The sequence below is a fragment of the Trachurus trachurus genome, assembly GCF_905171665.1.
Source record: "Trachurus trachurus genome assembly, chromosome: 13".
Lineage (NCBI taxonomy): Eukaryota > Metazoa > Chordata > Actinopteri > Carangiformes > Carangidae > Trachurus > Trachurus trachurus.
This window is the reverse complement of record NC_139892.1, coordinates 25911284-25932441: the sequence shown is the minus strand read 5'-3', so window position 1 is coordinate 25932441 and position 21158 is coordinate 25911284. Positions and strand designations below refer to the sequence as shown.

Genomic DNA, 21158 nt, shown 5'->3' with positions numbered 1-21158 from the left:
GTTTTGGAAACAGCGTGATGTTGCTGTTAACCAGCTTATTATAAACATCATGACAGTCCAGGATCCTTTTTAACACATGATCCTGTCGCAGTTCATTCATGTTGTTTACCAGAGACCGGACATTGAAGAGGAAGAAGAGGAATATTGCTGCTGGGCATCCCATAGCAACATTACCAAAATGAAGCCAACTTCAGGGCGAGGAGTTTAGCGCTTAACCCTCCTTTCTTTCCCCGCATGAGAGCTCTCTGGGCCGGCGGAGCATCCGACGTGAGACCTCAGTAGTCGCGAGTTGATCCCCCCCGCCCCCCTCCCCCCTCCCCCCTCGCCTCTCCTGACACACACACAACCTGTAGTAGGCCTATGACTCTCAGCAGCAAGTTGACGTGACATAGGGGCGCCCCAGCGACCACTCCACTAACTTGACGCCAATTTTTGTTTTGTCCTTTTTTTTTTTTTTTGGAGAGCGCTCGTGCGCCCTCACGAAGATTGCGCCCTGGGCGGTCGCCCATATTGCCCATAGCTAAAACCGGCCCTGGTGGCATCACTCTAAACATCTGACTTCTGTCTGAAGTAGTAGGCTTTTGAAGCTCTCTTAATAAAACTACATCTCCCTAAAGCTTTAAAGGCCTGACGAAAGAACACGAATCCGATTGGTTTATCATAATCCACGTGACTGATTTGGGCGAATGACGAGAGACCCAAACAGGAAGTGTTTCTGTCAGGGAAGAGGCACAACGTGAAAGTCAGGACGGAGGAGAATGACATTAATATGAAAATACTATGAAGTGTGTGTGTTGTTTTTGAGCCTTCAAGTTGTCGCAACATGTTGTGCTGTTAGCGTTTGTAGTGTCGGCAGCAGCAGCGACGTCTCTCACCATGTTTCAGGCTGCAGCTAAAACGTTTTCTGTCGCCTCGACCGCCTCAGTTTCTCGAGGGATTTTGTTAAGTGTTCGACATTATTGTAAGAAGACACCAACGAAACTGAGAGTTTCTGAGGCGCTTTCAGGTGCTGAGTTGGGAGCAAATGTCAAAGTGCAGGTAACGTCAGTTTCCGCTTTAATCTTCTAATAGTCTCCGGTCATTTTTGCTGCAGCTGCTTGACATACCAGCAGCACCCTGCATTGATGGTTTGAGGATCAGCCTGATAACTTGAGTTTATGATAATTCCTCTCATATTTTAGTTACATGTTTTGTAATGTTTTACAATATAGTATCATGAACCCTATCACTACACCAGTAATAATACCCTGCTCATATAGCCTACTTTAGCTACATGATACCTACCTAAAGGTTTCCCACTTTTCCATGACTTGAGATATAAGTTAGCTAACTGTATGTTGATAGTCTGTATCACACTGTGTGGTATGCAAAATGCAAATTCTGTATTTAGTTGGCGTTTGAAGTGAAAGGAGATAACATAACAAAACAATCAGCTTTTTCTTGCAATCTAGATTTTTGAGCAGAAAATATTTTATGGATAGAGAGACGGAAGGATTTCTACAGAGAGAGTGAAACTGGAAAAGAGGCTGGCTCCGACAGCTGCACAATGATCCAAAGCAGACCTCAGAGTCCAGTCCACTGTGAACCACTTCAAGAAACACACTGAATCTCTCAGAAAGGACTCACAGTCACCTCATGTAAACATCACTGAAAATCTGCTGGTAGATCCTAAGGCAGCTGAAAATATCCCAGGATTAAAAGCGATCTGCAGAACGAGTGGTTGAATATTCCTAAGTCAAGAATATAAAACCTCTTAAGCCCCCTGTTCCACTGGTCAAACTGCAGCTGGTTACAAACAGCATTAGCAGGCTGTGATGTCTGCCAAAGGAGACTTAAGTGTTGACTTTAATAAGCACCAAACTTGTGTGTAAGATTGCACTCAATATTTGAAGGCTCATTTGAATGTATTTTTGCTGCAAGGGTTGAACATACTTTTTCCCTTACTTAAAAAAAAATCAATAAAGTGTGCAGTCTTCCCAGCGGTGACCAAACTTCTGCAAACAACTTTGCTCATGTAGCCGACATTTTAATCTAGAGAGGAGTGAAATTCTAAAATAACCACCAGTGTATCAGTCTGTGAACCTTAGATGCAAGCAGAGAGAAAATATCAGATGGAGCAGCTTTGTGCAGTTTGATTTGTGTCTGTGTTGTAGGGATGGGTTCGCTCTGTCAGACCTCAGAGGGCAAATCTCTTTCTCCATGTGAATGATGGGAGTTCCTTGCAGTCTCTGCAGATTGTTGCTGGCGCAGAGCTGAATCATCCGTAAGAACTTTTACTTTTTCAAGTACGTGGGGAGCACAAACAGTATATATATATATATATATATATATATATATATATATATATATATATATATATATATATATATATATATATATATATATATATATATATATATATATATAAACTCATGACTGTCTTTATCTCGTTTTTCATTTTAAGGTTGCTCACATTTGGAAGCGCTGTTGAAGTCACTGGTATTCTTAAGAAAAGTCCAAACCAAAAACAGCCAGTTGAACTTGAAGCAGACCAAATCGATCTAGTCGGAGAATGTAACCCTGTGGTAAGAATGATTGTTGTACTAGTACAAATTACAGATCATCCTTGTTTAACCTTTTATGTAGCCAACTAGCCATTATATCAAAAATATCATTTAATATTATGGCCTTGCCTTTTAGGACTTTCCCTTTAAAATCAAAGAGAGACACGGCCTTGAGTACATTCGCCAGTTTCCTCATCTCAGGTGCAGAACAAATGTGTTTAGCTCCCTGCTGAGAATACGAAGTGAGGCCACCATAGCAGTTCAGTCATATTTCAAGGTGAGAACATCAAAGGAGGATAGACTAATAGATTGCAGAGGATTTTATTTCTTATTTATTTACTCCACTCCATTTTTCCACAGGATAATGGCTTTGTGCAGATTCACACACCAATCATCACCTCAAATGACTGTGAAGGGGCAGGAGAGCTCTTTCAGGTAGAGGTGAGTATCTTAAGATGTTTTTTCAGTATTTTAGCCCTCAGTGTATCAGTGTTGACGATCTGTACTGCATGTGTTGTGATCTCCAGTGTCTGATTTCTACTCAAAACCCCTGATGTGAACGGGGTGGATTTGTGATCTTGTTTGAAATCTGAAAGTTTCTGCTTTAACCACAGCCATCAGGCCCGGGACATGATGAGGAGGAGAACTTTTTCTCTGTCCCAGCCTTCCTCACTGTGTCTGGACAGCTTCATTTGGAAGTGATGTCAGGGTGAGATGAAGTGTATATGATTTTTTTTCTAGTACGGACATTTAAAAAAAATCACATACAGTATCCTTCTTGTATGTTCTGCCTTAGAGACACATGCATGTACACTGGAGTACATTTCTAATTATGCCTTGTCACTCATGCCGTTGCAGGGCTTTCTCCAGAGTCTACACGTTTGGGCCAACATTTCGTGCAGAGAACTCCCAAAGCAGACGCCATCTGGCTGAGTTTTACATGGTGGAGGCCGAGGTCTCCTTCACACAGTCCTTAGAGGATCTCACCAAGGTACACTATGTGATTGTCCTCAAAGTATTGCTCTGTGATATAGATCGAAGACTATATGACTAACATGTTACAGCCTGCCAACTGCTTTTCACTCACATCATCTGTGCATACTAGCTATCATCTCTTACCTTTCTGAAAGCAATTGTGTTCTACAAATTTGAACATATCGATAAATCATGAAATACACGCTTACCTTATGTGACTTTTAAAGTTGACCTTGGGCACAGTTAGTCAGGAGAGCTTTAATTATTAAACTGCGTCCCCTCCTTAGGTCATGGAGGACATGTTCAGATCAGCCACAGAGCATGTCTTGGCTCACTGTGCAGAGGATGTGGCTTTGTTTCACAAGCATGTGACTCCTGGACACAGGGTGAGTCCTGAAGGACATTTGTATACATAACCTGACTCCCTTTATACCAACCAGCCACAACTTCATGTGACTCCAGTATTATATCAACTTATATTTTGTTTCCTCCTGTATATCGTATAGGAAACTATAGAGGCGATGGTGAAGAGGAGGTTCCCTGTGTGAGTGTCGGTTTTTGTAAACATGGAATATGTATTTATATAATGATGTAAAAATGAAATGGCCTCTAATGAATGACACACATCTCAATCTTCTTGTAGGATAACCTACAGTGAGGCTATAGACATCCTCAACCGCACCTCTCAGAAATTTGACTTCCCAACAAATGTAAGTGACACTGGTTTTATTTCTCCCCCTCAAATATCAGACTTGATATCTACCTTTACTGTAGGTTTGACACGTAACACCAGCTCCTCTTTTCTACAGTGGGGATGTGACCTTCAGACTGAACACGAGAAGTACCTGGTGAAACATTGCGGCAACATTCCAGTCTTTGTCACTGATTATCCCTATGATCTCAAGCCTTTTTATGCAAGAGACAACCAGGACCATCCTAAGCATACAGTAAGAAGTGGTTATACTGTTAAAAAAAAAACACAGGGTGAATCAATAATTTAGCCACTCAGTTCTTTCCTTGTAATGCCAGTTGGGTTATCGCAGCAATTTGCATATGTGAGCTGACTGTAACTGTTGTGTGTTTGCAGGCAGCTGCAGTGGACCTTCTTGTGCCAGGGGTTGGAGAGCTCTGTGGGGGCTCGCTGAGAGAGGAGAGGCTGGATCTGCTGAGGGCTCGACTGGAGGAGTAAGAGCTTAAGGCCCATGCTAATATATTTAAAAGACCTTTGTTGTCCGTGTCTCCATAGTCCCTTTGAGATCAAGAATAATCCCCCCGTAGTGTCACAGAAAACAGTTTTCTGTGTAACCCTCTGTAACAAACAAACATCATTTCTGCAACTTCTTCAAATGAGTTATCAGATGTTTAGGCCTCCTGGCTCAGTCACTACACATACTGAGTTGGTGAAAAACAATAGGATACAATTGACATTTATATTGCATACATACATATACATATACAACTGTTATCTATTCATATAAAATAACATTACAAAACAATTAGGGTAATGAATAGATTGTAGTTGGTTCGACTTTGTCATCCCAGAGGGTAAGTTAGTTTCCACAACAGTGTACTGCAATTAACACACAACTCCGATAGGCAATAATACATAAATAAGACAGCACAAAACAGAAACTAATTAAAAAAACAAAAAACAAAAACATGGACAAAACAACATAAAATCCATGAGGACTACTGGAGCTGTGGGTACCCTGTTTGCAGCATCAGCAAACTGTACCTCCAACCAGAGGGCAGAACATGGAAGTGTCTGTTGTGCGAAGTAAAAAAGATGTGACTACAGTTGTGGTTTGGTCACGTCTATGGTGGACAAAACTGCGACAGCTGCGTTGGTGAATTTATCTACATTCACAAGAGAAAGTCTGCAAAGAAAATAAATATTTAAAACATGAATATATTGTACTATAGAGAGGATTTATTGCTCTGATTATGTATGCTTTGTTTGAAGGCACTAACATGAATTATTACACTTCTCCAGGGTTGGATTAGAAGACACCTATAGCTGGTAAAAAAAAGTTTGTAATTTGCAACAACATGTTGAAATAAAAATCCTTATACACCAACAGGGTTCTAATGATATTTTTGTTTATTTGCAGGTATCTGGATTTGAGACGTTTTGGCTCTGTCCCTCACGGTGGCTTTGGAATGGGATTTGAGCGATTTTTGCAGTGCATTCTGGGTGTTGACAACATAAAAGATGTGACTCCTTTCCCTAGATTTTCCCATTCTTGTCTTCTATAAAATACAGTTCATGCCATCATGTCATTTTCTATACATGTCTAATAAATATGATGACAGTGTTGTACATTTCTGTTGTATATTGGTGTGTAAATATAATATATCTGAACCTGTACCATGAAAATATAACTCCGTTGATGAATATCCTATTATCTATATGGTAACAAAATTTATTGATTCTTATTTTTGTGTTTTAGTAGGGAAATGCATCATATCATGGCCCGTTTACCTCCTATACCTCCATACAAGCAATGATTTTCAAAACAACTGCCAGGTTTCCACCAGATGGTGCTTTTTCCCCATCTCATCCTACTGGGAAATGTTTGACTCTGTTAACAACAGCAGCTGCTGATTCAATTCATTTAATATTCTTAAACAAACAAACAAAAACAAAACAGGAAATATCAAAAATGTATGAGGAAATCCTATCTGTTGGCTTATGGTTGATTATATAATCATATAAGATACAACTATGTTTGATAATTGGATTTGAATGAAATGAAAAGGCGGACTTTTACTAACATTATAGTTTTCTGTTAGAGTACACTAATGGTTTAACCAAATCGCTCCAGCTCCATTATTGAAACTCTTTGGGATCTTGGAGCTACTTTATGGCAGCCTCAGCTCTCCCATCCTGTTTCATCCCAGCGCAGCCCATCCCTCTTTTCGCTCGGTGGGCGTGGTGTGAGTTGGGAAAACAAACTGCAGACACCCTATGATACTTCCTCACCCTGCATCAGTTGAGTTTTTACCCGCGGCTCTTCGTCAGCTGGCCGTGCGTAATTCCCCGAGAGCCGAGTTGCGCCTTTTTTTCTCTTCCCTCCTCCACACTAACCGGGGTTCTGCCTCCTGTACCAGCAGGAGCCACGGCCAACATCTCCGACTAGCACTACTATATTTTTCTTTTCTTTTTTTTTTTTTGACCAAATGGGGGGAGCAGACTGCACTAGTGGGAGCCCGACGCCGACAGCACTTTGAACAGGCAAGCCTTAAGGAGCCGATATGTACTAGTGACAGACGGCAGCGGTAGAGTGAGAGGAAACAGACAGTGACAAACATGAGCGGCGGAGAAATCATCTTCCAGGGTTGGCTGAGAAAGTCTCCACCGGAGAAGAAACTGAGGAGATATGTGAGTAGCCTACATCACACTTTCGCTTTGCTTCTCTGAGAGTTTGACCGATGCAGGAGAAAACGAGTTTCTCTGGTTCATTTTCTCTGTCAGGTTGTATTTTATTCATCTGAAGTGAGTGCTTAGAAAGTCAGATATTTAAAGTGCAGTTGTAGCAGGTGCATCCCACCAACCACCATCTGGACCTCTCTGTCTAATGACCTACAGGAGGCACCACACATTATTATTGATTCTCTAACACAGGCTCAATGAAAATGAAAAGGCAGGTTTAACGTGGGGGGGGGGGGGGCCCACACAGTGGGGTCCCATGACAACACAGAGGTAAGCCTGTGTAGTAATACCCAGACAGCTGTCTGTAATTTTGGCTGAATGGCTCTCAGACACACACACTGCCATTTTGCTTTATCCGATCATGATGAGGTAATGTCTAATCAAGCATTGATGGGACCAGTTTTCATCTTGCCTAAGCTGACCAGTGTCACAACAATAGTGATAACTGCACAGCACTTGAGTGGCTTGATAAGGCTGTATTAAACCAAAGCTGCTATAGGCTCTCGCTGGGGTGCCGGGGCAGGGGAATGGAGGCAAATCAGATAATAGGATTTATGGAGGCAGATAGAACCATGAGACAATCTCCTGTAAATACAGCTGTCCACTGTTTATGTATGGTGTTGCATTACCAGGCCTCTCCATGTTCCTACTAGCTGACTTTGCCATGATGTCATCTCTCTGTTTCATCTGGAAATCCATCCTTGAATGTCTTCAAATGCACCCCCCCCCCCCTCCTCCCTCTTTTTGTCCTGTCATTTCCTCATTGTCTTCCACTTAAAGCTGGCTAATGTTTACATAGAGACCACCGTGGTCAGTATGGAACAGCAGCTGCAATGGTACAGAGGAAAAAACTTGCTTTGTTCATAGCAGTACTGTATAAACAAGAGAAAAAACCTTCACAAGGCATAATGGACCTAAAATAATGGCCTTCCTCGGGCAAGAGGGCAGGGAGCAGCCTCTCAGCCCTTCTCACCCTGCGTCTCACCCTGAGCAATAACCTATAAACAACTACGCACACACTCGGCCTCAGCCAGAAAACAGTGTCATGAGATGGAGTGTCCAGAACAGGGCAACTTGTGAATGCGATAATCTGTCCATCTGAAATTCTTTCCACTTAAAGTCAGGCTACGGACAATCGGGGCTATTTACTCACCAGATTTGCTGTCATCTGACATCGCTGACGTCCTAATGTAGAGGGATATTTTCAGATACTACTCTCACATACTCTCTGGCATTCCAGCCTGAAGGTGTGCTGTGTTTCTCATGGTAGCAAGTTTGATCGGTTATTATATTGGTATGAGCTGAGGAGGTGTGGGGAATGTATTGTTTGGGAGCTCTACATGACATGCAAACTGAAATGCAACAACAGTTCCCACTGTTGTGCCTTAGGAGATTATTTGCAACAATGAAAAGCTGTTTTAATCCTTAACAACACATTCCCTGTCAATATTCCACCCATTCCTAACATGAAGTCCTTCCTGAGCCAGTTAATCAGTAGTAACTGAAAATGGTTAATATACATACACTATTTCCTGTTACCCTCTATAGACACAGTCACTGAAAATGTAACACAGCTAATTGTGTTAAATGCAGTGTAGAATCCAGTGCAGGGTTAGGAGAGAGTAAAAACTGGTACTACCACTGCAAGTCAGGCATGCAAATGATATGCAAAGCCAGAGAGCAAAACACTTGTGGCAGTTGAAACCTGGATGCAACTGGTGGTGACGACAGGAGACAACATGTCTAAGCTCAGTAACCAGCATGACTAGTCCTGGTTAAATGTTTTCTAACTGTTTACAAAGGTGACTGAGTAGTGACTCACTCATCCTACAACAGCTGCTCAAACACATGATGAACATAAATGTCCTATGCCCCCCCCCCCACTCCTCCCTCCACTCAGTCCACCCCCTACCTAACATGTGATAGCAGCCTTACACTGTATGTGGAAAACAGTGGTGCGCATGTGTCTTGAGAGCTGCTAAATGAATGGCTTCGGTTGGAGTTTATCTCTTCTTAGGGGGCTGATCGAGGCTCCAGAGGTGGGCAGTGTTTTAAGTGTAGGTGGGAGTGGCCTTGGTTGCTTTTTTTGAACAATGTCCAGAATAAGCAAAGGGAACATGAAAACAACTGACTAATCCAGCACTTGCCCAGTGCCTCTTGCACAGTTCTGCTAAGGTTATTTTACTCATCAGTCAGTGGTCAGACGATATGCTGCATCATGTCTGCAACATTCACCTCCTAACCATCTTTTATTCGTAGCAGCTGCTTAGTCAACCACCTGTCAGATCAACACACAGTAGGTGTTGGCAGTAGTTAATTTTCCTTGACTTGAAGTGGACAAAGGAAGTGGATATATATAGATGTAATGAAGTTATAAAAGTTGTAGGAAAAAGTAGGTGAGGAGGTGACGGGTGCACCTCTACGCTACTGCTAATGTTGACATATGCTTAACAAGTCATTTAAATGAACGTGCTGTGTGAATCGTACTTTGCATGGAACAATATGAATCATGCATTTGACGTGACACACTGTAAACAACTTAATTCCTGTTCTCAGGTCGGGATCAAGCTACTGTTGGCTAAACCCTCCCATCTGTCCGTTGTTGTATCTGACATCACAAACGTGTCTGTTCACATACAGTAAAGCTTTGCCACATTCCAGACAGATCATATCGGCAAGGTGATAGCTGCTTCTGCTTTCTCCCCACTGCCAGTTTCAAAAGGGACTTTACCATCTTGCCCTCGTGGATGGTACACAAGAGGAGAGAGAGGAAGAGAGGTTTGGGGTGGGGGGGTGAGGGGTAGAGTTTTCAAGGCAGGCATAGCAGAGCGGCAGCGGCAGCAGCCTGTGTCCCACTGTCAGCTGCCGGGTCTACTGTTGTTTTGCAGAGGGGCTTTGGGAAGTCCTTGCCCTTAGAGGTCAACTGAGAACGCCTCCCAGTTCCTGCTTTGACAGACACCCGGCGCTCAAACAGACATTTTCCTTGTTCCACTTTATCTGTGGGCCCTCATATGGGCCTTTCCCCACAAGCTACAAAACAGGGGTGTTTATGTGACTGCAGTATCAGCGTCAGATTAGTTTATTATCGTTAGATATGTTCACTTAAAGGGATCCTTGTGATTGACCCTAGACTGCAGCATATGATAATTTCCACTGGTTGAAGCTATTGACTATTTTTTATTTTGTCAGCTAAATACCTCACCTAGATTAAAATCTTGTTTAGTCTTGGTGTTAAACATGTCAGTTAAAGTATTGAATGCCTGTTACAATTTCTCTGAACTCAGGGTGACCTCAAATTGCTTGTCAGCAGTCTAAAACCTGAAGCAGTGTGTTCTTACAGTAAATGAGCTGGAAACAGACAGTGTTCTGCAGTTGCTGATTAGTTCCTGTAGATCAACTTTATAGGCTGTTCTTTTCATATGCATTGACAGCTTTAATTTGCAGTCATAAGAAATTAATAAATGAAATGTCACAGAATTGTCACAACATTATCCTCTCTCAACTACATCCATTCTCTCACGTTCATTGTGAAAAGCCCATGGTGGCCGTGTTTGAACCTTTCTCATAATATCCTGTCCTGTGCCATGAACTCTGGTGTAGCCTGTGTGTTTTCTGTCCAAAACTTAATTATTGCACCAATAGCAGATGCCAGACTTCCTTTGGATGGTACCTACAGGAAGTGTTGTGACAGAGGTCCCATGACAGGGAAAGAAATTGAATTGGTCTGTGAGTATATAAATGTATTCCATATCAAGGCATCTATCAGCTGATCTTAAAATAGTGCCATTCAGAAGGAAATTAGATCCCACTGATTTTTTTATGCCTCTGCGACAGTGACAGCTGTGGTTGGGGGCAGCAGTATGTTTTTGGGTTGTTCATCCGCCATTCTGTCTGTCCATCCCATTCTTGTGAGTGCAATATCTCATAAATGTCTTGAGGGGATTTCTTCAAATTTGGCACAAACATTTAATTTGGACTCAAATATGAACTGATTGGATTTTGGTGGTTAAAGGTGAAAGTCACTGTGCCCTCACAAAACATGTTTTTGACCATAACTCAAGAATTCATTTGCAAAATCAAACAGGATTTCAGACACATGGCTAATGGGGTGAATGTTCAGCAGCAGCAAGTAATGACATTTTATATCCACAAGGTTAAAGGTCACCTTCTCTGTGCTAATGTTCTGCAAAAAACACTTTTCTGCCAGTGTTTCAACGCTGTTACTCAGGAACAGAGGGGGAGATTGTGACAATATTGCACAATTGGTTGTGTGAAGCGTAAATGTTTTAGAATTCGTAGCTCCTCTGCGGAAACATCCATGCGTGAAGCATTGTTGACGTTCATGTGTTCTATCAGAATCAGCTTTATTGAGCCAGCATGTCAACACATACAGGGGGTTTGACTCTGTTTTTTGTTTCTCACAATGTTAACTTCTAAATTACCAAAGAAGCACACTTAATACTCTGAAATCAAATTCCTTCAAAGTGTTTGCTATAGATTTTATGTGAGTCTGGGCAGACATGGATGTAAACTGGAGGCTTGTCTGGTTGGCAGAGGCCCACAACCACGAGGCACTAATTCTAGTCTCTTGTGATTTGGACCAGCAGTGAGAGACGTCTGTACTTATTTTCTGAGCTCTTACTATCACAGAGTTGATGGTTTCATTTAATAGTGCTTAAAATAAAAACGAGTCAGACTACAAAAACAGGGATCATAAATGGCTGATCTCAACAACTTTTGGGATGACTCCATTTTTATCTCAGCTGATCCAGATGTCATAAATGATGACAGTTCTGGAAAACACTGGACTTGTCAGGTCATAAACAAATAGTTGATTTAGCATCTACAAGCTGTAGTTTGTTGTTGTAGTCTGAATATAACAACAGAATAAAATGGCCTCGGATCAGATACGGTTTGTTTCATGTCCACCCAAGTGTGTGCTGCTACTTCATTAAAAACACAAAAAACACACACGCCTACTTAATGGCGTTGTAATGTAGTAATGCGGTGTTGTTATACTGAAGGAAAATGTTTGGTTTATTTCTACATGAAGAGAAATCTAGTTTCTGTGCTGCTGATTAGATCCAAGTCATATACAGGAATCATGCTGCTAGCTGAAGCTTACATGTCATATGACTGTCATTAGATTGGCTCTCTGAAGCAAATGGGCTTTGCAGTCGTGACGTGACTCAATAGAAATGCCTTTTGGCTTCCTGCTCGGCAGCATACTAAGACATTTAACTGGGAATGATGCAGTAAGGCATTTTATGTATTATTAGTTCAATGCCAGTGTTGCTGACATCAGAGAATTCAGGGGGAGGTTTTGATCTCCACTGTGTGGTGACTGCAAAGGTCATTGACAAATGACAACCATCAAATTTTCCTTTTTGGCATGTATTTACCCTGGTTGACTGAGCACATTTGCTCTTTTTGACCGACACATTCAAAACAGTCACTGACACCTGAGAGCTTCCAGGCTCTTTTTGACGCTCCCAGAGCTCCTCTCTTTAACTGGGTTCAGCTCAGAAGCACCATGAAAGTAGGTGGTGAGGGATGGGAGATATTTTCTGACTCCTTTCAGATGCATTTCCAAACATTCACATTGGTAACCTTCTAGTCAAGCCTGCTGATTTTATAGGTGTTATTGAACAAATAACACAAATATTATGGAGTACATCATAAGACCTTTTATTGGTAATCATGGTGGCCATTAAAAGATTTGAATGGTTCACTTGTATTTCTTTTCCGCTCTAAGCTGTGTGTTCTTAGAGATCACGTATCCCTAGAAATAAAACAAAGATAAACATATTTTTAACTAGTAAATGAAACACAGATGATTTCTACCAGATCCTGTGTAAATATTATAACCATAACATGATTGCAAATATCTCAAGGAAATATCTCGAAAGGAGGATGTGTTATTCCCTCAGTACAGCGTTTTTTCTAAACAGTGATATTTGTGTTCCAACATTAGGTTGTGGACATTATCTTCTGGCAACATGTTGATGTCTTTAACGAAGGGCTGAAATAAAAACCTGGAAACAGCCTAACTGTGTCATAAAAAGTGTTCTTCATGTTAGCATTGTAGTTACCCCTCAGAGATGCCTTTCACAAAGATGAAGACTGACTTGCTAAGGAAAACTGTATCACAGAATAATTATTTTTGTAATGCAGAACTGTTTTTGAGAATTGTGGGAAAATTTTAATTTTTGTAAAACGTTTTTTTTTTTTTTAATCTGTTCAAGACATTTGTGATAGTCATACTAATCCAGGGAAGCTTCCAGGGTCCTGGAAAAAAAGAAGCAGAGCTGATGAGTCATAGGTGATGCACTAGATATACTCTACTCGTGGAAAACATGACAGGCAGGGTAGATTTCCGGTGAAATGGCGCTGACCAAAATGAACTTGCAGTTTCGTAATAAATTGGCCAAAATTTTATTATGTTCATCCCATAAAGTATTTATCTGAAAAACAGTTTTTGTAACGGAACATGCCTGAGACACATTGTTCCTGTAGACAGCTGTTTTATAAGCCCAGCGCACTGTGGCTGGCGCATCATGAAATGTAGAGTTTTGACATGAATTGAAATGTAATTGCAATGCAAACAGCTGTAAATTCGCTAGATAAAATAAGATGTTAACCCCAGAAGATTGTGTGATAGATTGTAGTTGGAAACTTGTAAACAAGGTGCCTACTGCAGGAGGTTGTGGCACAGGTGGTTATAGAAGTCAAACTGAAAACAGCCACAAACACACACGTTTCCTGGGGCTATATAGAAAAAAACAAATCATAATGCCAGATCAGAACCATGATGCAGTGGAAAATTAAGTGTTTTGTTCAAACCACTACACACGCAGCCAATGTTATTTTCATGTCAATCATGGCACTTTTCTTATGAACCTCTCCTTGTGCTTCCTATCAGCGTTGCTGGGAACCAGGATTTACTTCTTTTGAAAATCCAGACAGCGATGAGTCAGTACACGTCAGCTGTAAGAACTGAAATTTGTTACAACTGAAGCTCAGAGAACAATAAACATTGAGCAATGCAGCCAGTGTAGAGACAGACTTCCCTGGAACAAACAGAAACAAAATAGTAAGATGACATCCAAAGATCAACAGACGGTAATACCGATCACTGGAATTCCAAGTTTTCACATGACGTAATGCACCCATTGATAGACATCTTGGATGTCCACCAACCCCAAAGTACTGACGGTAAAGACCTGTTATGCTATTAGTGTGAATGTTATCATTTTAACACATCTCCTATGACTTGTTTCAACAATGTGTCTCTGTGGTTGCCTCTTTTAGGCATTTTATTGCCTCATTCACACCTTTTATCCATTCAGCTCATGTTGCAAAACACATGAAGTTTTCCTGGACCTAGTTCTGTGTGTGTGATCCAGGAGAAGACACCGCTCTACACTGGCTTGTGATACCAGACAGCACTGACTCTGATATTACTGCCAAACTGACAAAGTGAATGTCTTTCATTTAGCATCAAAATGGTTTCGCCAGTTACCATGATGTCATTTCTATTAACAAAGTGCATCAGGGAACATCATGGGGACTTTTTTTGTGAAGACACAAAAAGAAAGTATATTTCTGAACACCACAACATGGCCTTAGAGTCAGTATTATGGCTGGATTTTAATGAAAATATTCAGTTTCCCTCACCCTAACCTTTACATGGTTTACTAATTATTGTTTTATTATTGGTTACAATAAAAAATGATTTAATTATTATCATCAATTTCAGTGGTTAATTTTAATATGAAAAGTTTCATTTATGGGGGGGGGGGTTGCCTATGACAATAATTAACCATGATCAGTTTAAATGTTAAATGATGACAAAAATGTTCATTAAATGTACCAGTTGTTATACAGTATGTACTCAATCAATGTTTATTAAACTAATGACTAAATTATTACAATTTTAGAAAGGATTGTTTGCTTTTAGATGCTGATATCATAAACAAACTCACAAATCACTTCTGCTTCAACATTTACACACTCCATTTTAAGGTTAAGGTTGTTTGAAGCCGGTAGCTCACACAGTAAAGCACGTAGGCTAACATGCAGCAGCTCCTCACTGCAGTAGCCTGGGCCTCTTCACTGCGTGTCACCCTCTCTCTTTTCCCCTTACTTTCCTGTCACACTCTACTTATTATTATTGATTATTATAATTTGGGCACCCAGTCGCTCAACTGGTACATCAAGGCAGAATACGAGGTTGATTATAACTGTAAACTGACTTAAAGCAGATATCAGTGGAATGTTTTTGTTAATATAAGTCCTAAATAGTCCTATTTTCCGTCAGCAATCACTTACATGAAGTATTTCAGCCTAAACACGAGTCTCTCCGTCACTCTGCTCTGCTGTAACCCGAGGAGAAAATTTTCCTTGTGGGATACAAGTGTTATCCAATGAGGAGAGAGAACGGCATGAAGGGCTGTGTGTGCAGCCAAGGGATGCGCGTGAATGTGGTGACGTAGCACGAGGACCAATTGATGCCTGACAAGGGCGGGGGCTGCTAACTCATGGTGCGTTCAAAGAAACTCGTACTTTGTGTTTTTCCTTCCTGTGAAGTCATACCAGTTCGATCTGGTACGAGTTCACGGGTCGGAAGTTACGAGTGGCCGTTATAGGGAACTTTCACAGACAACAGGATGGTAAAAACACGAGCTACGGGTTACCTGGAACGCTACCAAGTCGTAGTTGTGACTTGAAGCTGTAACTTACGGTTTCAAAAGCCTGCCTTGAACGCAGCATTAGCCGAAACGGCCGTGAAGCTGATATCTGCTTTAAGTTTAAAAGCTTACTAAAACAATATATTGTGTATTGTGTGTAAATGACAGCACATTAAACCCTAAAATGTAAATTGACACAATTATTTAGCATTTATATTTGATATATTCCAATTATTTTTGTTATTATGATTGATAAAAAAGAAAAAATAAGATAGATAATTTTCAATGCATTTTCATGAAGTTAAATTATTCAGGCACTCATCTTCCTTACTGTAATGATAAACACCATGGTGATGTATTCTGACACTACTGGGAACTACTGTGTTGGGCTGTATGTGTTGGCGTTAGTGCTCCTGCCACATGATATATTTTTATTGTATTAGCTGACGTCATACACCCGAGATCCCGTATGTGACATCAGTGGCAGTGACTGTAATGGTGGGCGAGGAGAGTAGTCTTGGGGGCTTGTGACGTTTGAGCTGGAGTGATTATGCTGCAGTGCAGATTAGGGTGTTTTGGTCAAGATATCCCCCTGCCGAATGTAAACGTTTTCACTTTGTGCCCCCTGCCCCACCCCTCCAACCGATTTCTTTAATTGTTCTGCCGTTTTGCATCTAAAAACACTGTGGTAGGAATCAGAGGGGCCAGGAGGGGCTGACGGCACACCCGCTATACAGACATGTATGAGCTGCAGCAGATGGCAGAGGCAGGGGAAGTGACACAAAGAGTTCTGATTAAAGATAATGCTCCCCGTTAGTCAAACTGTCAGGGCGGGCTCACTCCTTTAGCTGATACGGAGACACGGCAAGAGATTACTCATTTTGCTAATGATGGAAGTGTTCAACTGCAAATTGAGGCTGATTATATTTACCGAGGGCTCTGGAGAGGTTGTTTTTCATAGGATGTGCTGCTGATTTCGCAGATCATTGCCCCCATGAAGTGAGTGAATGAGGACTCTAGGTACCAAATGCAGCATCCCTTTTCATCACCATCACACCTGTGGAATGGAGCCCTCCATCACAGTCATATGATGGCACTGCATGTGGACTCTATTCATAATCCACTCTGCAGCACAGGCACTAAATGGCTTTCAAAGCTGTTTGAAAGGAGAATGTGAACTTTCTACACATGAGGGAAACATCAGGAGTTAAGTGTTCCTACCCTTGAGAGGTCTGCGTCGGTCTTGGCGCTCCATGGCTAACCTCCCACCTTTTTTATTAACACACAAGAATTTATGGGCCTGTTTGGGTCTTATCTGCATGTGTTATGTCTTGCAGCTGCCGGGCTTTCAAGGTCAGTGTTTTGACTATTGGGAAACCTGAGCGGTTAGATTGAAATTGCAACGGTGCTCTAATGCATCCGTTGGACTTAAATGTAGTTTTAATATCAGCAACTCTGTTTAACATCTTTTCTTGTTTACTTCTGCGGGTACTCGGATGGGACAGAGCCGTGTCCAACACAGGAGCATCTGGATCTTTTCACCACTTGAGACAGATAATGGGCTGGAGTTGCTGAAATTGCCAAAAAAAAAGGGCCCCACATTGTTGGACCCCTGTTTTGTTTGCAACCTGAATTTATTGGAAACGCTCCAGAAACGTGCATTAAAAACTTTGTCTGCGATGGCCGTCTGCTTAACATCTCTCTCGGAGCTCTGTATAAACTGTAGGATGGAACTTCTCAATGCTCTCCCACGTCTATTTGAAGTTTATTTAAGCTCACTGTTACATAAACTGGTGTCACAAAGGTGAGTACAGATACGTGACAAGTGACAGGGATACATGAAAGAAAGGAAGACACATTTTCATAGGACTTGGTTTAGCCCCTGTATGACGAGGATGTCAGCAAATCCACAGCATTCCCTGACTGGCTGAAACTCCCATCTGTTCCTGGAATGTGGGCTGACGTGTGACCCGCTATTGATTAGGACCAGATAATCAGGGCTCTGTCGTCATTGTCCGTCCAGCTTTGTCCCATCTCAGCACACTAACCAGAATCAGTGTTTAGTCATTCACTCACACAATTGTGGCCATTATGTTAGCAGTCCCACCTTGTTAATTCATGCATCGCAAAGTGGTCTTCACTGATGTCCCTTTGTGGAAAGGAGTTTTCTGGAAAGTTCAAATTCAGCCCTGGGAAGGGAGAAATAAATGAAATCACCATTGTGCTAAATATTTCTTTTATGTTCTTCACTAACTTTGAGAAAATATGTTTGATTTTACTCCCAAAACCACCCAGCCTGAGTGAGATGGAGATGTTAGTCTACTTGAATGGTGCATAACATTTTACAAGAACTCACCTTAATTTCACATAGAGCCTCCAGATATGTTAAAGTTCCCATTGTGCCTTATTGGCTGACATTTAACAAATTAAATTTAAATTAATGCTCAACCCATTTTCTGACCTCTTAACTCTCTCATGCTTCGTCCCATCCCCTCAGAACACTGATGGGATCACTCTCAGCTCACCTTTTACTGTAATTAAGCAGCAATGGCCGAGCGCCATGGCCTTAGTGTGTGTGTGAGCACCAGCGCCAATGTGCTTGTCGCTCAGATTAAACCGGAGACGCGTTGCCTGAGGCATTGGTCCGGTTCAACTGCAGCCAAGCATTTCGAGTCACTGGAGGTAAATCGCTGTGCTACAACACATGACCTTTAGAGACGCTGGCCATAGATGAAAAAATATACACAATCAAGTTGGTTACACACGGCTCCCCAGTGCTGTTGTTTGTGCAGCTGTGTAGTGTGTGTGTGTGTGTGTGTGTGCACTGCAGCAGCAGGTAAAGCAGAGCGAGAGACAACAACCTGCTGTCCCCTTGTCTCCTGCTTTAATAGGAGGAGAGGTAAACAAGACCACTCTAACCTTTTAACTTGGATAACATGTGTGTTTAGTTTGGATGTTTGCTCATGCACATTTAAAAACATGTTGACTGATGCCTATCAGCGAGCCTGTTGACACAGCCTACTACTACTACACACACCACCATGTATTGCTCTGTTGCTGTAAAGGGCACACCTTAGATAATTGTTTAGGCCACAACCATCTCAGAGTTCATTGCGTGACACAGGTCTGTTTGTTTTGTCTTGTATTAGATTTATGCAAATACAGTAAATAATCAGTCACTGTGTGTAACTTCTAAAATGTGGTATAACGCCGTAGAAGACAGCACATACCAGACAATTGTGTCCCTCTTATTTCTGTGAACCGCAACCTTTTGTATTAAATTGTTTGTTTTCCCACAGTATCATTGTTTTGCCAATGGCCAGAAATAGAGCAAAGCATGTCGATTTATCAACATGCAAGGAGACAAAAGGAATTGGCAAGACAAACTAGTTTTGATCCCATTTTTAGAAGCAAACTTGCTCAAAAGATTGTTTTGTGCCGTTTGTTATTAGATGTTTTCCTTCCCAGTCATCAAAAATAGATGTGGTCGTGTTATCCTTTGTAGCACGCTCTAGTCTCTCTGCATGTGTAGCTGGCTGCCATCGGTGTGGGACAAATGTGTTGGAACAAGGTAAGATCAAGCTTTTATGGGATGATTGAATAAGACGGTGGGGGATAGAAGATGAGCGTCCATGGCTACGGATGGCTGCCCTTAATCTTGGAGAGCTTCAAGTGGCGGCAGGCAATCCCTTTGTTGTTTTACAGCCAAGACTCGAGACCTTGACCAGAGTTGAGTTAGATCGCTGGAAGTTTTCTTCGCCGTTTTCTCGCCGACAGTACTGGTTTGTTTGCAAAGTTTTGTGCTGTGTGTGGTTTTGTCGCTTCTTAAATTTGACCTTTGTTGGGACTTTGATCTTGTCTGGAAAGAAGGCACACTGACATGATGAACAAATGCCAGTACATCAGAGTAACACCACGTCCCGTCTTGATTCCAGTGTTTTCCTCCCACAACAACGTAACTCTTTGATATCGTTTTAGCTGAGGGTGTGACTGGAGTGCTGGCTCACAACCCTCTCAGTGGTCCAGTGCACTGTCCAGTCCAGTTGTTAACAAGGGCAGTGTGTCTAGGCTGAGACCCCCCCTCTTTTTCTTTTTTCTTTTTTTTTTTGAACAGTGATGTAGCTTAAACCAAAGCCATAAGGGGGAGGGGAAAGTTGGTGAGCTGGGAGAGTTCAGCCTAGTTTTACAGCTTCAGCCCTCACTTCCCAGCGCCTAGACAGTGATCGATGGGCTTAGACATGCTCTGTAGGACAGGCGGTGGGTGGGTTAGCTCATTTTGTTGTGTCCTCCTCCCCCATGATTTACTTTGCCGGGGAAGTTTGCTTCAGATTTGAAAGAGTGCATGAGAGCGAGAGAGAGAGAGAGAGAGAGAGAGAGGAGCAACTGCTCTGCCAGTTGTGTTGTTGAAAAGGCTGATTTGAAACTGAATGTGCTTCAAATGGTTTCCTTCACTTTCCACGCAAGATTTCTGTGAGGAGATTGTCAGAAAGTGTGATGGAGGGAAACCAAGCTGTTAATTATTTTTTTACTCTTGAATTAGGCAACAATTGCTTTTCCTGTGGAAATACTCATTCTATTTTTAGCGCGATAAGGCCTCCTAAATGAGTTGTCTTTCTTCCGTGGTTGAGATCTGTTGCTGTCCTGGGTTAATATGCTGGCCGCAGCTGAAGGATGCCAGGAATAACCCAGCTGGGTCACACTGACCTCTTGAAACTGGGCAGTGCTCCAAGTCTCAATTAACTGATGCTCTCTCTTTCCAGAAAAGGCAATCATACTTAAATGGAGTCTGTAAGAGTTATAGTGATTCTCTCTCAATGGTGTGATGGCACTAAACCAAAGAGCTCTGTGGACATGGAAAAAGAAAAAAAAACATGTATGATGTGTTATGTGTCTGTTTCTATGGAGCAGTGTGGTGACTGTACTTTTATGAAATGAGGAAGTTCACAGTCCAGTGAGATCCTTTAGGTGGAAACTTGAGGAGTAACAATGTTGTCCCACACCCTTTACCAGTGTAATCAGCATTAGTGAATACTCAAAACAACCTCCCATACTGAGAAATGACCTCATGCATAGTTTTCACACGACTGCAGAACTCATCATAGTGCTGATAAAACTTTATTATTTTTCTTCCTGAGAGGCTGGAGCTAGTGGTGAGATGCACACAGGATCAAGGCTGCACGACCAACACCATTAAAGCTATACTGCCTCTATAGCTTTTATCAGTGTATCAGTCTGACAGAGAATGAAATGAGAAAGTCTCTTACCCCAATACCTCAGAAACAGTTTCAGCTACACGATAAGATCAAAATCTGCACTTCCTGGAAAAAAAAAGAAAAACGTGTTGCTACGTCTTCGTAGCTGCATCGAGGAAAATACAAACAAAACTGATAACGTGTCAAGATAATACTTCCGTGCATAAGGAACAATAGATATAATCTGAAAATACTGTCATTATGCTATGTTCACATAATTAATAACATATTACTTTCTTAAAATTGATGATAAATGGAGTACCAA

At 41.7% G+C, this 21158-nt stretch overlaps 2 protein-coding genes across 2 annotated transcripts in view; one reads left to right on the top strand and one right to left on the bottom strand.

Annotated features, from left to right (window-relative positions):
• The window catches only part of yap1 (Yes1 associated transcriptional regulator), a 139435-nt gene that overhangs the window by 32760 nt on the left and 85517 nt on the right, over window positions 1–21158 (bottom strand). The gene's annotated exons all lie outside the window — the stretch shown is intronic.
• Window positions 723–5781, top strand: nars2 (asparaginyl-tRNA synthetase 2, mitochondrial). The gene is made up of 14 exons (XM_083984453.1): window positions 723–1038; window positions 2154–2263; window positions 2444–2564; window positions 2680–2820; window positions 2904–2984; window positions 3158–3252; window positions 3402–3534; window positions 3806–3904; window positions 4025–4062; window positions 4162–4228; window positions 4328–4465; window positions 4606–4703; window positions 5512–5538; window positions 5630–5781. The coding sequence occupies exons 1-14, from the start codon at window positions 877–879 to the stop codon at window positions 5772–5774; spliced, it is 1455 nt and encodes a 484-aa protein (XP_083840579.1). The 5' UTR covers window positions 723–876; the 3' UTR covers window positions 5775–5781.

What these genes read in the sequence shown, in the direction of transcription:
- nars2 (XM_083984453.1), top strand. Translation starts at nt 877, where the DNA reads ATGTTTCAGGCTGCAGCTAAAACGTTTTCTGTCGCCTCGACCGCCTCA. An exon ending in GAGCAAATGTCAAAGTGCAG is followed by an intron (nt 1,039 to 2,153) that starts GTAACGTCAGTT and finishes TCTGTGTTGTAG; the next exon opens with GGATGGGTTCGCTCTGTCAG. An exon ending in CTGAGGGCTCGACTGGAGGA is followed by an intron (nt 4,704 to 5,511) that starts GTAAGAGCTTAA and finishes ACACTTCTCCAG; the next exon opens with GGTTGGATTAGAAGACACCT.